General features: G+C 46.2%; 1 protein-coding gene across 4 annotated transcripts in view; it reads left to right on the forward strand.

The window, feature by feature from the left end:
- Positions 1 to 16041, forward strand: part of LOC106560633 (tyrosine-protein kinase RYK) — a 113510-nt gene that overhangs the window by 56261 nt on the left and 41208 nt on the right. For all 4 annotated transcript variants that reach the window (XM_045687966.1, XM_045687969.1, XM_045687967.1 and 1 more), the window contains 2 exons: positions 7686 to 7811; positions 14818 to 14904. In XM_045687966.1, the coding sequence (XP_045543922.1) occupies positions 7686 to 7811; positions 14818 to 14904 (213 nt within the window). The remainder of the gene's footprint in view (positions 1 to 7685; positions 7812 to 14817; positions 14905 to 16041) is intronic.

Genomic DNA, 16041 nt, shown 5'->3' on the forward strand with positions numbered 1-16041 from the left:
AACAGATTTATTCATCTTCATGTTTTATTCTCGCTGTGTTTTTTTGTGTGTTTTAATCATCTATAGTGTTTACCTAATCCATCCATATTGCAGGAGTTGGCTTCGTCCTTTTAAAGTGCAACAGTACTCCTTCCAGTAAAAATTAATTTAATTTAGTCAGTACTCTCATTGGTGATGTTACAGTGCCTTTCCTCACAGTGAGATTTACTGATCTCGTCACAGGCATGTGGCACCATTATCCTATAATCTGGTAAAGGACCGTCAAAACAAATTTGTACTTTTTTGTTGTCATATTACATTTATTTGAAGAGGGTATGTAACTTTTATTTTCAAGTGCATATATAGTTTACCTAATATCAGTTTAAAATGTTGACATTAAAAGGGTAAAATCTGTCATTATTTTACAAGCAGAAAAGCTTAATTTCCAAAAGTTCCAAGCGCTTAAACCATTTTGTTTTTGTTGTCACCAGATCTGTGTTGTATTTGTTAGACCGTAGAGCCAAAGATGCAATACAAGCTCAAAACATGTTTCAATAAAAATGACAATTATGAAATCTGTGGTCATTTTCGTGACAATTAATTGTCACAGTTGTACTGATCAGACACGGGTGGTTGATGTTTAACGTAGTTTGGTGGTGTTCTGTTTACCCACTAGGTGGCAGCAAAAAGCTGTGACATCTCTTTGGTCTGAAGACTGTAGAAATACAAGAAGGCAAATGTCTGCTCCCTGTAACAGATGTATCTCAGAAAACATTTAAAGATGGTACTGATGGTGTGCTATAAAACCTAATATTTTATAGTTACATTATGTAAAAAAAATAAATAAATGACCGGACACTGACATTGCTTATTCTGATATTTCTTGTTTCTTCTAATTGTTTTGTTTTATTTGTGTTCAGTATTGTCCTGTTAGATAGTATTGTGCTGTTAAAAAAAATCGAATTTTGTCACATGCTCTGTTTATATAACAGACCTTACAGTGAAATACTTACGCGCCATTAATCAACAATGCAGTTTAAAGTAAATAGAGTTAAGAAAACATTTACAAAATAAAGTAAAAAATAAATAAAAAATAACACAATAAAATAACAATAATGAGGCTATATTCAAGTGGTACCTGTAGTGAGTCAATGTGCGGGGGTACATGTTAGTCGAGGTCATTTGTACAGGGGTAGGGGTAAAGTGACTGCATAGATAAACAGAGCAGTGTAAAAGCGGGGGGGGGGGGTCAATGCAAATAGTCTGGATAGCCATTTGATTAGCTGTTCAGCAGTTTTATGGCTTGGGGGGATAGAAACTGTTAAGGAGCCTTTTGGACCTAGACTTGGCGCTCCGGTACCGCTTGCTGTGCGGTAGCAGAGAAAACAGTCTATGACTTGGGTGACTGGAGTCTTTGACAATTTTTAGGGTCTTCCTCTGACACCGTCTAGTATAAAAGTCCTGGATGGCAGGAAGCTTGGCCCCAGTGATGTACTGGACTGTACTTATTACCCTCTGTAGCGCCTTATGCCAACTGCTCGGCATCTGACCATACCAGGCGGTGATGCAACAGGTCAGAAGGCTCTCGATAGTGCAGCTGTTGAGGATCTGAGGACCCAAGCCATATCTTTTCAGTCTCCTGAGGGGGGAAAGGCGTTGTCGCGCCCTCTTCACGACTTTCTTAGATAGTATTGTGCTGTTAGATAGTATTATGCTGTTAAACATTTTACTGCACTGCTGGAGCTGGAAACACAATCATTTTGCTTCACATGTTTTAACATCTGCTAATCTGTTTATGCAACAAATAAACTTTGATTTGATAAAGGCACATACCAATCCTGATCTCACTGTCGCCTGTAGGCATCATGTGATTTGAGGTTCATTTAAGCATTTTTCACTTTTCCATATGAAGGGGTTTTAAAATGTTTAGATTGACATATAGGATGGAGGGATATGTGCTAACATGCATGACACATTCAAGTGTCTTCGCGAATCCCTCGGGCTTAGCTTAGTTTAGCTTGTCCTGGAGTATCTCAACCCAATTTGATACTGATGTTTAAAGGTGCAATCTGGGATATTTACAGGTATTTTTGTCTTTAAAAAAAATGAATGATGAGCCTATTGGTTAACTGCCAAAATAAAGGAAACACTTGAGTAAAATAGGGATACAAACTACACTGCTCAAAAAAATAAAGGGAACACTTAAACAACACAATGTAACTCCAAGTCAATCACACTTCTGTGAAATCAAACTGTCCACTTAGGAAGCAACACTGATTGACAATAAATTTCACATGCTGTTGTGCAAATGGAATAGACAACAGGTGGAAATTATAGGCAATTAGCAAGACACCCCCAATAAAGGAGTGGTTCTGCAGGTGGTGACCACAGACCACTTCTCAGTTCCTATGCTTCCTGGCTGATGTTTTGGTCATTTTTGAATGCTGGCGGTGCTTTCACTCTAGTGGTAGCATGAGACGGAGTCTACAACCCACACAAGTGGCTCAGGTAGTGCAGCTCATCCAGGATGGCACATCGATGCGAGCTGTGGCAAGAAGGTTTGCTGTGTCTGTCAGCGTAGTGTCCAGAGCATGGAGGCGCTACCAGGAGACAGGCCAGTACATCAGGAGACGTGGAGGAGGCCGTAGGAGGGCAACAACCCAGCAGCAGGACCGCTACCTCCGCCTTTGTGCAAGGAGGAGCAGGAGGAGCACTGCCGGAGCCCTGCAAAATGACCTCCAGCAGAACACAAATGTGCATGTGTCTGCTCAAACGGTCAGAAACAGACTCCATGAGGGTGGTATGAGGGCCCGACGTCCACAGGTGGGGGTTGTGCTTACAGCCCAACACCGTGCAGGACGTTTGGCATTTGCCAGAGAACACCAAGATTGGAAAATTCGCCACTGGCGCCCTGTGCTCTTCACAGATGAAAGCAGGTTCACACTGAGCACATGTGACAGAGTCTGGAGACGCCGTGGAGAACGTTCTGCTGCCTGCAACATCCTCCAGCATGACCGGTTTGGCAGTGGGTCAGTCATGGTGTGGGGTGGCATTTCTTTGGGGGGCCGCACAGCCCTCCATGTGCTCGCCAGAGGTAGCCTGACTGCCATTAGGTACCGAGATGAGATCCTCAGACCCCTTGTGAGACCATATGCTGGTGCGGTTGGCCCTGGGTTCCTCCTAATGCAAGACAATGCTAGACCTCATGTGGCTGGAGTGTGTCAGCAGTTCCTGCAAGAGGAAGGCATTGATGCTATGGACTGGCCCGCCCGTTCCCCAGACCTGAATCCAATTGAGCACATCTGGGACATCATGTCTCGCTCCATCCACCAACGCCACGTTGCACCACAGACTGTCCAGGAGTTGGTGGATGCTTTAGTCCATGTCTGGGAGGAGATCCCTCAGGAGACTATCCGCCACCTCATCAGGAGCATGCCCAGGCGTTGTAGGGAGGTCATACAGGCACGTGGAGGCCACACGCACTACTGAGCCTCATTTTGACTTGTTTTAAGGACATTACATCAAAGTTGGATCAGCCTGTAGTGTGGTTTTCCACTTTAATTTTGAGTGTGACTCCAAATCCAGACCTCCATGGGTTGATAAATTGGATTTCCATACATTATTTTTGTGTGATTTTGTTGTCAGCACATTCAACTATGTAAAGAAAAGTATTTAATCCGATTATTTCATTCATTCAGGTCTAGGATGTGTTATTTTAGTGTTCCCTTTATTTTTTTGAGCAGTGCATATTGAAAGTAGGTGCTTCCACACAGGTGTGGTTCCTGAGTTAATTAAACCGTTAACATCCCATCATGCTTAGGGTCATGTATAAAAATACCCAGTTGCCCCATTGTTTTGGCTACCATGGCTAGAAGAAGAGATCAGTGACCTTGAAAGAGGCATCTGGAAGGAGCCCAGAGTGTTTAAAGGGTATGTGATGGTTATATCCTTGGGGACAGTTGGGTTGAGGGTCATGAAATATTGTGTGGATGAAGGGTGGGTGGCGGGTTGAAGAAAGAAAACAATACTTAATACAATACTTAACACTTATTTTTCTTAACTGCATTGTTGGTTAAGGGCTTGTAAAGTAAGCATTTCACTGTAAGGTCTACACCGGTTGTATTCAGCGCTTGTCACAAATAAAATTTGATTTGATTAAAAATAATCCATTAATGTATTATTCTTGTGCAATTTGAGGTTTTTCTTTTGTCAGCGTAAGCTTTAGCACATAACTTTTAACACGCCAAATAGTCTACACACCTATCGTAAAAACGCTTTTGGGATGGTGCCGAAAAAGTTAACGTCGATCCACTGAGACAAAAAAGACAATGGTGTCAAAGTTGAAATAAATAAGAGAAAAGCTGTGAAATGGAGAGTTGAAAATAAAGAGAAGGGAGGACCACAACTGGAATGTTTAGGAAAGACTTGGTTAAGTGGTAAAAGAGGATGATAGCAGTGTCGCCTGTGCTAAGTGTCGCCTGTGCTAAGTGTCGCCTGTGCTAAGTGTCGCCTGTGCTAAGTGTCGCCTGTGCTAAGTGTCGCCTGTGCGTGATTGTGAGGCGCTATACAAATTCGACAGTCAAGACGGTGACTTCAAATAGGCCTATGGCACGTCAAGGGAACTTTAGCCTACTGTTCAGATGTGTTGAATGGAAAATGAAATCTGGACACTGACTGTAGGTCTTTAACCTAGCCTTAATATTAACTCCTGCACAATTACTCCAGCATTTAAAAAAAAAAATTATTCACCAAAAAAAAAGGTACATTTTGACTCGGGAACAGGAGTGGAGAAATAGGATTTTATTTCTTTCAGCATCTTGAGAACATGTGAATGCGCAGTTAGGGACAGCCTGTAGAGGTGTTTTTCTTCATCAGCATCATTCAAGCCGAACTGAAATATTATCAGAAACATGCTGTGTTGTTTTCACAGATTTCTATTTCCTACAACCGGTCAAACTGATGGCATTAGGAAATGTTGCACCGAAAATCTTTGCCATTATAATTTTTTGGGTGTTATTGCATTTTCTCCCCGGTCCCTAAACATATTTGATCCGCGAATGAAGGATATAGTACAGAGAACTACACAGATGTCTACTAGATAGAATGAATGCTTCAATCGATTTATGACATTATTCTGGTGAGCAAGTGTTTATTCAGTCTTCTAGGGAAACAAATAATGACAGAGAAGCATGTCTCTAATTAGAGACAAGATGTCTAACAAATAGCTTAGCATAATGTTGGAAATTATAAGCAGAAACGAATCTAAATTGGGCCCAAAAAAAAGGATCCTGCACCCCCCCTGTCAAAGAATCGTTCTGCCATCTCTGTAGCTTACAGCGCATTTTCTATATTAGCCGGTGCAGGACTCAGATTTACATGATCACATATAGTCAGGTTGGTACGGATGGTTTATTAGCAGTTACGGGTGAAGGAACAGCTGACCCGCGCACCGTGTGTCAGTCACCATAACTCAACCCAATTGAACACTTATGGAAGGTTCTGGAGGGGTACCTGAGACAGCGTTTTCTACCACCATCAACAAAAACACTAAATGCTGGAATTTCTTGTGGAAGAATGGAGTCGGTATCCCTCCAACAGAGTTCCAGACTCTTGTAGAATCTATGCCAAGATGCATTGAAGCTGTTCTGGCTCGTGGTGGCCCAACACCCTATTAAGACACACTATTTACCTGTATATTCAAATGCCCAACAGCAGTTACCTGTATATTAAAATGTTTTCTGCTGTTGGGCTCAAACTCAAATCCCAGATTGTAGTTGGAGTACTTTCATGTCGATCTGATTTGCTCAACGTGTCCTCTGTTATAATATCTCTCTTTGGTTTGCGTCTCGCCTCACTGCTGCAGTCTTCACCAGCGGTTAACCACACGCTCTGAGGGTGACTCCCAAATTGGGCCCCATATTCCCTATGTAGTACCTGGTGAAAAGTAATGCACTACATAGGGAATAGGGTGCCATTTGGGACTGGGAATAAGGAGGGCTCACAAAGGATTCCTTCTTTACCTGTTAGCCAGCAGCATTCAGATTACAATATGCTGTATGATAAAGTGGTATCTGTCCACTGACATGTTACAGTATGCTGTATTATAATGTGGTATCTGTCTCCACTGATGTGTTACAATATGCTGTATTATAATGTGGTATCTGTCTCCACTGATGTGTTACAATATGCTTTATTATAATGTGGTATCTGTCTCCACTGACGTGTTACATTATGCTGTATTATAATGTGGTATCTGTCTCCACTGACGTGTTACAATATGCTGTATTATAATGTGGTATCTGTCTCCACTGACGTGTTACAATATGCTTTATTATAATGTGGTATCTGTCTCCACTGACGTTACAATATGCTGTATTATTAAGTTTATTGGAGGGCGACGGTGGAAGAGACAGTAAAGTTAGGAGAGTTTATTTTTTTTAATTTTTTTAGAAGGGAGTGTGTATTAGAAGTCTGATTTAAACTCTGACTTGTCCCTCTCTCTCGCTCCTTCCCTCCCTCCTACCCACTGTCCCTCCCTCCCTCTCTCCCCCTCCCTCCTACCCACCGTCCCTCTCTCTCTCCCTCCGTCCCTCCTACCCACCGTCCCTCCCTCCCTCCCTCCCTCCTACCCACCCCCTCTCTCTCCCTCCCTCCTACCCACTGTCCCACTCTCTCTCCCTCCCTCCTACCCACCGTCCCACTCTCTCTCCCTCCCTCCCTCCTACCCACCGTCCCACTCTCTCTCCCTCCCTCCCTCCTACCCACGTCCCACTCTCTCTCCCTCTCTCCGTCCCTCCCTCCTACCCACCGTCCCCCTCTCCCTCCCTCCCTCTCCCTCTCTCCATCCCTCCCTTCCCCTCCCTCTCTCCCTCCCTCCCTCCTACCCACCGTCCCTCTCTCCCTCCCTCCCTCCTACCCACCGTCCCTCTCTCCCTCCCTCCCTCCTACCCACCGTCCCTCTCTCTCTCCCTCGTCCCTTCTACCCACCGTCCCTCCCTCCCTCCTACCCACCCTCTCTCCCTCCCTCCTACCCACCGTCCCTCCCTCCCTCCTACCCACCGTCCCTCCCTCCCTCCCCTCGCTCCTACCCACCGTCCCACTCTCTCCCTCCCTCCCTCCCTCCTACCCACCGTCCCTCTCTCTCTCCCTCCCTCCCTCCTACCCACCGTCCCTCTCTCCCACCCTCCCTCCCTCCTACCCACCGTCCCTCCCTCCCACCGTCCCTCTCTCCCTCCCTCCCTCCTACCCACCGTCCCTCTCTCCCTCCCTCCCTCCCTCCTACCCACCGTCCCTCCCTCCTACCCACCGTCCCTCCCTCCCTCCTACCCACCGTCCCTCCCTCCCTCCCTCCTACCCACCGTCCCTCCCTCCCTCCCTCCCTCCCTCCTACCCACCGTCTCTCCCTCCCTCCTACCCACCGTCCCTCCCTCCCTCCCTCCTACCCACCGTCCCTCCCTCCGTCCCTCCCTCCCTCCCTCCAACCCACCGTCCCTCTCCCTCCCTCCCTCCCTCCCTCCTACCCACCGTCCCTCTCTCCCTCCTACCCACCGTCCCCCTCTCTCCCTCCTTCTCTCCCTCTCCCTCCCCCTCCCACCGTCCTTCTCTCCCTTCCCCTCTCCCTCCTACCCACCGTCCTTCTCTCCCTTCCCCTCTCCCTCCTACCCACCGTCCTTCTCTCCCTTCCCCTCTCCCTCCTACCCACCAAGGCTACCCGTCCCTGCGTATAGAGAAGAACGACCTGAGAAGCGTTAGTCTGCTGGAAGCCAAAGCCAAGGTCAAAGACATCTCCATCTCCAGACTGAGAGTCACTCTACGGGACGTCCTGCATGAAGGTAACACACGCACACACACACACAGTGAGAGAGAGAGTATTGCACCAGCGACTGTAACAGTTCGCAAAACCCCCCGAGAATTCCAGAGCTGACTGGCGCTGAAGTCTGAATATAGCCTGAATTGTGATTATTGGATTAAACTGCATTAAACCATCACAACACAAGTATCCTGACTGACAGCTATAGCGTACACAGTCACAGGACACACACTGCGCTGTGACGTGACCCAACTTGTCCGGTAGATCAGTTGTTCGCTTCTGGGGAGTATCTTCTGACCTTCTGCAATTATCTCATGTTGTGAAACCAAAAGAACACGGAACACAGCGTCCAACTCCGTTTCCAGACCTTACAAGGTGTTTGAGACGTCTGTGTACACGTCCCAAATCGCACCCTATTCGCTGACACCCCCTAGGGGCCCTTGTTAAAAGAAGGACACTGTGTAGGAGAATAGGGTTTGGGACGTACACAGACGAACACATTGATTCATGTCTGATGGATGAATGTTATTGTTGTACCTGGTTGTGAAACTAAAGATGGTACATAACACACGGTCCAATGACCAGCTCTCACTTCCAACTGACACTAACTGAGGTGTGACATCCTGACCAAAACATTCCTTTCAAAACTCTGCACAATAAAACAACATGGTAATTGGTCAGTGTGTCGGTGTGAGACGACGCGGTCGTTCGTCCGTGTGTAGGTCAGATGACGTGGATGCTACAGGACTGTTTTGCTGCACAGACTGGAATATGTTTCCCGGGATTTTATTGGCATTGAGGTGTACAACACCTCAGTCATCGGCTTTATCAATAAGTTCATTGCTAATGTCATCCCCACAGTGACCGTACGTACATTTCCCAACCAGAAGCCATGGATTTACAGGCACCATCCACATCGAGCTAAAGGCTAAAGCTTCTGCATTCAAGGAGCGGGACACTAATCCGGATGCCTATTAGAAACCATCAAACAGGCAAAGCGTCAATACAGGACTAAGATTGAATCCTCCTACACCGTGTCTGACGCTCGTCGGATGTGGCAGGGCTTGAAAACTATTACGGTACTACAAAGGGAAACCCAAACGCGAGCTGCCTAGTGACGTGAGACTACCAGACGAGCTAAATGCCTTTTTTATGCTCGCTTCAAGGCAAGCAACACTGAAGCATTCACGCGAGCATTAGCTATTCTGGATAACTGATAACGCTCTCGGTAGCTGATGTGAGCAAGATCTTTTAAACAGGTCAACATTGACAAAGCCACGGGGCCAGATGGATTACCAGGACGTGTATTCAAAGCATGCACAGACCAACTGGCAAGTGTCTTCACTGACATTTTCAACCTCTCCCTGACCATATCTGTAGTACCTACATATTTCAAGCAGACCACCATAGTCCCTGTGCCCAAGGAAGCGAATGTAACCTGCCCAAATGATTACTGCCCCGTAGCACTCACATCAGTAGCCATGAAGTGCTTTGAAAGGCTGGTCATGGCTCACATCAACAGCATCCTCCCGGATACACTAGACCCACTCCAATTCGCATACCGCCCCAACAGATCTACAGATGACGCAATCTTAATCGCACTCCACACTGCCCTTTCCCACCTGGACAAAAGGAACACCTATTTGAGAATGCTGCTCATCGACTACAGCTCAGCGTTCAACACAACAGTGCCCACGAAGCTCATCACTAAGCTAAGGAACCTGGGACTAAATACCTCCCTCTGCAACTGGATCCTGGACATCCTGACGGGCCGCCCCCAGGTGGTAAGGGTAGGCAACAATGCGTCTGCCACGCTGATCCTCAACACTGGGGCCCCTCAGGGGAGTGTACTTAGCCCCCTCCTGTACTCCCTGTTTACCCACAACTGCGTGGCAAAACACAACTCCAACACTATCATTAAGTTTGCTGACGACACAGCAGGGGTAGGCCTGATCACCGACAATGATGAGACAGCCTATAGGTAGGAGGGCAGAGAACTGGCAGTGTGGTGCCAGGACAACAACCTCTCCCTCAATGTGATCAAGACAAAGGACCTGATCGTGGACTACAGGAAAAGGCGGGCCGAACAGGCCCCCATTTAACATCACGGGGTTGTAGTGGAGCAGTTTGAGAGCTTCAAGTTCCTTGGTGTCCACATCACCAACGATCTATCATTGTCCGAACACACCAAGACAGTCGTGAAGAGGCCACTACAGTTCCTATCACCCCTCACGAGACTGAAAAGGTTTGGCATGGGTCCTCAGATCCTCAGTTCTACAGCTGCACCATCGAGAGCATCTTGACCCGTTGCATCACTACCTGGTACGGCAACTGCTCGGCATCTGACCTTAAGGTGCTACAGAGGGTAGTGCATACGGCCCAGTACATCACGGGGGCCCCAAGCTTCCTGCAATCCAGGACCTTTTATAATAGGCAGTGTCAGAGGAAAGCCCATAAAATTGTCACTCTCCAGTCACCCAAGTCATAGCCTATTTTTTCTGCTACCGCACAGCAAGCGGTACCGGAGCGCCAAGTCTAGGACCAAATGACTCTAACAGCTTCTACCCCCAAGCCATAAGACTGCTGAACAATTAATCAGATGGCCACCGAACTGTTACATTGACCCCTTTCCCCCTCCGTTTGTTTTGTACACTGCTGCTACTCGCTGTTATTATCTATGCATAGTCACAAATTACCTCTAACCTGTACCCACGCACACTAACTCGATACCGGTACCCCCAGTAGATAGCCTCGTTATTGTGTTTTTATTATTTTTTACTTTTGTTTATTTGGTAAATATTCTCTCTTCTTGAACTGCACTGTTAAGGGTTTCTAAGTAAGCATTTCACGGTAAGGTCTACACTGTATTCGGAGCAAGTGACAAATAAAGTTTGATTTTGATTTAAAACCTGGTCGTTCGTCACTGTGTAGGTTTAAGACAACATGGTGGTTGGTCAGTGTGGTGATCTATTGTTGTTTTGTGTGTGACAGGAATGACGACGCATTACCGTCCAGACTGTTACTCCTTGCCAGGCAAGCGGTGGCATACCTCTACCAATGGCATCCCTGATAATACTTTATTAGAATACATCAAGAATTAATTTTCCCAATTCATAGGTCAATGGAATTTGACCAAAACATGGAAACGTGATGCACGGAACATTAGCCTACAATGTTTATTTCACACAATGATAGTATATGCTTGTCCATGCCGTCGTTACCACCTGCATTACACTTCAAAACGGCTTCAACTGCCACCACGGATTTCTACATGGCTAGAAATTGTACCTGCCTATGCCAACGGGAGTTGGCGTTTAGCAGCCATTTTCTCTGAAGCTGGAAAGGGACAACTTGTAAATTTATAATGGAAGAACAGCCAAATATATCCAAATTGGATTTTTGTAACCACTTCGTGGGCCTGTTAGAACACATACGTCATGACATTTTAAGAATATCCACGTTGTTGGACCAGTTGTTTTTGAATGGCCACCAACGACGGCTTCCATGCACTTTCCTCACGGTCTGCGTTCCATTGAACTCTCTACGACATGTATTGCTTCATTCAGGTCGTATGCTAGTGTGAATATTGGCATTAGAGGTCTTTACGGGTCCAGAAAGTTGGTTCCGTGGCTTTCCCCACCCGACCAGCTATGCATACATACATTCTTTAAAAGTAACATGTAAAGTGTTGGTCCCATGTTACATGAGCTGAAATAAAAGATCCCAGAAATGTTCCATGCGCACAAAAAAAAACATTTCTCAAATTTTGTGCACAAATTAGTTTACATCTCTGTTAGGGAGCATTTCTCTTTTGCCAAGATAATCCATCCACCTGACAGGTGTGACATATCAAGAAGCTGATAAAATCCTGCATATATCCATTAACTTTGCACAGCCATTGAAGAGTGGGACAAGATTCCACAGGCCACATTCAACAACCTGATCAACTCTGTGAAGATGTGTCGCGCTGCACGAGACAAATGCTCACACCAGATACTGACTGGTTCTGATCCACACCTCTACCTTTTTTTTAGGTATCTGTTACCAACGGATGCGTATCTGTATTCCCAGTCATGTGAAATCCATAGATTAGGGCCTAATGAAGTTATTTAAAGAGACATAGTTCCGAATATGAACTGTAACTTAGTAAAATCTTTGATATTCTTACATGTTCCGTTTTTATATTTTGTTCAGTGTAATTGACCAAAGTCTGTTAAATGATTTTGAATTCCATTTCATTTAGTTTTTTTCTGTGAGCTCGATGCTCAGTTTATGTAGAGAGAAATCAGATCAAACCTGTAGTAAGGAGATGTAGTTTCCAACAGGTCAATATTCTACATAGTTTAGAGCAGAAAAGCTGGTAATTAACAACTACAATGGAAAAAAATGCACATCCAACTTATCAGGTGCAGGACAGAAGAACGTATCCAAGAAAAAAGGAATATCCGCAACTCTGTAAATATTATATTACACAGTGGACATATGGAAAACCATAAATACATTTCCTTTTTTTTATCAATGTCAAGCAGGCCAATAGCAATAGATAAAAAAACAGATGAGACCCATGCATCAATCATTTTGTATACAATATTATATAGGGGAAATGGAGGGGGAAAAAAGGCACATTTTATACAAAAGGTTTTATGTCTAGTTCTTCATTTAGACCTTTTAGAGACAAAGTGCTGAGGAAATGGATCCAAAAGGACTCTCGTCTCAGGAGGAAATGGATCCAACAGGACTCTCGTCTCAGGAGGAAATGGATCCAACAGGACTCTCGTCTCAGGAGGAAATGGATCCAACAGGACTCTCGTCTCAGGAGGAAATGGATCCAACAGGACTCTCGTCTCAGGAGGAAATGGATCCAAAAGGACTCTCGTCTCAGGAGGAAATGGGCAAAATCCCTTGAATGAGTAGGTGTATCCAAAGCCATTTGTTGGTAAAGTTGTCTTAAGTGCAATGCCTGCATACGTAATTCCCATCAGGAATATCACTGAGAAAGTGTCTCGTGCGGGTAGGTGGTCCGCTTTCACTAACATGTTGTGGCCTCTTAAACACCGCTCTTCATGGTTCTGCTACAGCGTTCATCATCACCACAGAGAGAACTGTGGATCATATTCCAGTCCCAAGGCCTGGCCCCGGCCTTGCTCCGGTCTGGCCCCGGCCTTGCTCCGGTCTGGCCCCGGCCTTGCTCCGGTCTGGCCCCGGCCTTGCTCCGGTCTGGCCCCGGCCTTGCTCCGGTCTGGCCCCGGCCTTGCTCCGGTCTGGCCCCGGCCTTGCTCTGGTCTGGCCCCGGCCTTGCTCCAGTTCACCTCTGGCCTGGCCCCGGCCTTGCTCCAGTTCACCTCTGGTCTGGCCCCGGCCTTGCTCCAGTTCACCTCTGGTCTGGCCCTGGCCTGGCCTTGGCCTACCTTCAGCGTAGCTCTGGCCCTGGCCGTGCTCCAGTTCACCTCTGGTCTGGCCCTGGCCTTGCTCCAGTGTAGCTCTGGTCTTGTCCTGTCTGGCCCTGGCCTTGCTTCAGCACACCTCTGTTCTGGCCCCTAGCTGAGGAGATGTTGACACAACAGCCTGCAGAAATAACACTATTCCTCAGCATAAACTGATCTGATCCTCCCTGGCTCCCATAGCCCAAGGCTGTGTTTTATGTGTTTATAACAACTAGTGCTTATTTCTTGTATGATGGATAACGTCGCTCACTTCTGTGCCATATTCCTGTGAATATGGTTTGTTTGTTTTACTGAGTTTATTATTATTATTCATTGTTTTTATCAGACTACATTGAAAACCCTCAGGCACACTGCATAAACAGTGTTGCTATCATTGATTAACACTGCCCCTGACTGTGCTCATACACTCATACACAGACCTAATGATCGGTGCTGTAGTCTTAGTTTAGGATCGTTGTTTGCTGACCACTCATGATATCCAATTCCCTCTCCCAGAGACCTCGCGATATCAGTGTGCCTGCCTTGTGCAACAAGGACTGGAGTAAGTTGTTTTTGCCAAAGTGATGTTGGAACTCTTCCATTCAGATTTACAGCAGAATATTACCTCAGTCAGTGCTTACCGGAACACCGGCCCTATAGGAAGAGGTCAGGATGTTTGTGAGGGAGGCAGAGAAAAGGAGCCTTGGAGGGGGAACTCTATTCCGTTTGGGTTTCAGCGAGCTTGCACGTCCAGACTCGCCCGACAGAGCCAGGGAGAGAGTCGAAGAGACAGTTAAACCCTGTTATCCGTCATCGCTACTCCTGGTGAGACACAGGGCCAAGTTGGCCTCCAGGCCTGGATTCTTCCCTTTACCTTGATGGTTTATGCTCTTAAATTTATATTTACCTGCCCTCTCCTCGGTTTCTCTGTCCCTGAAGCTATCAATGCTTATATTAGGAGAACATATTAGGAGAACACATTTAAGTGCTTTTCTATCTTTACCATGTGTTGTAGCTGTTCGTCAGAATAGCTCTGTCATAGTCCCCTGATTTGTCAGAACGTTGACTGTCATCAGCATAGCAATGGTAAGCGAGCCTGTGAGGATATGACCAATGTAAGTGACACGAGAGGACCTATTACCAAGCCCTGGGGGACACCAGTAGTGAGACATTAAAGAATACCTTGTACAGATCCCTGGTGTATAGCTGTAATGAGAACAGGAGAAGTCCTAGTACCGAGCTCTGGGGGACACCAGTAGTAAGAACCCGAGAGGACCTAGTACCAAGCTCTGGGGGACACCAGTAATGAGAACAGGAGAGTTCCTAGTACTGAGCCCTGGGGGACACCGGTAATGAGAACAGGAGAGGTCCTAGTACCGAGCCCTGGGGAATACCAGTTTTACATTGCCCTGAGGGACACCAGCAATGAGAACGATAGGACATAGTAGCGAGCCCTGGGTACCACCAGTTTTACAGAGCCCTAAAATGCTCTTTGGGGTTCTATGTCATTTTAATGTTGTCCAATGAGTGATAAAGGAATGAACAAAGACCCACCCTCTGCCTGCCTGCATCTGCCCTAATCAAATCTTTGCTCTTCTTTCACAGGAACATTTGGCCGCATCTTCCACGGTGTTCTGTTGGACGAAAAGGACCCGGCCAAGGAGAAATATTGCTTTGTGAAGACAGTGAAAGGTACGCACAGTCATCCATTCCCATGTCGCTGTCTGCAACCCATCCATTCCCATGTCGCTGTCTGCAACCCATCCATTCCCATGTCGCTGTCTGCAACCCATCCATTCCCATGTCGCTGTCTGCAACCCATCCATTCCCATGTCGCTGTCTGCAACCCATCCATTCCCATGTCGCTGTCTGCAACCCACCCATTCCCATGTCGCTGCTTCAGCTACTGCACTCTAGTGTAACGAATAATGTTTTCCAACCGTAAATAATGTTTTCCAACCGTAAATTGAAACATTATGCTGTAAAGTTTGCTTTAAAATTGTCCCCCATCTCCCTTTCATGGTTAACTTACCGTGTGCTTGGCAAACAGTATTAAGGCAGGTGCCAGGAGGGCATGAGGTCCCTGAGTAAACTGAATGCCACCTGATCTGTTTCTACCAAGTTGCTCTGTCTGTTTTATCTCTATACTAAAGCCGTGCAGACACCTGCTGCAGACAGAGAAGCCCTCAGTACAGAAATTCCACTGTTAAAAACTGGTGTCAATTGTACCATGGTCAGAAAATGAATGGTACACAACACAAGAATATAGTTCATCTGTCTTTTGGATTTTAAACCTTTCAAGAACCTTTCAAGAACCTTTCAACAACGTTATTGACGTCCTAAAGTGTCATATGACCCTATCAGTGAGTCCATTGATGTTTATACTGTGTATTGCTGATATCGGCGTGGCTATGATGAATTTCCCACCAGTTTGAATAAACAGTTATGGACTTCTCATTAGGTTTCCTGTGTTTATGAAAACAGTTGTTAGTAGGGCTGTTAGCCTACAGATTAGACCGTAATGTTAAACTAAGGTTATGGGTTTGTGTTAGATGGACTTAGGCAACCTCTGACCACATGACCTTATATCTCGTCAGGTGGAAGAGTACCCTTAGTTTACCACCCCCACAGCGTTTGGCTCTCCTTCCCACAGATGTTCTCAGGTTCATGTCTCCCTTCCAGCTGACCTTTGCCCTCTAGCTCCTCTAGGCACTTCCATGTTTATCCAGGGTGGGGTGGGTACCAGACCATGAACAATGTGCCCACCACCATGCCAACCATACCAGGGTCCTGCTTTGTTCATCGTTCCACTTCCTCCTCCTCTTCCTC

The sequence above is a fragment of the Salmo salar genome, chromosome ssa10 (assembly GCF_905237065.1).
Source record: "Salmo salar chromosome ssa10, Ssal_v3.1, whole genome shotgun sequence".
Lineage (NCBI taxonomy): Eukaryota > Metazoa > Chordata > Actinopteri > Salmoniformes > Salmonidae > Salmo > Salmo salar.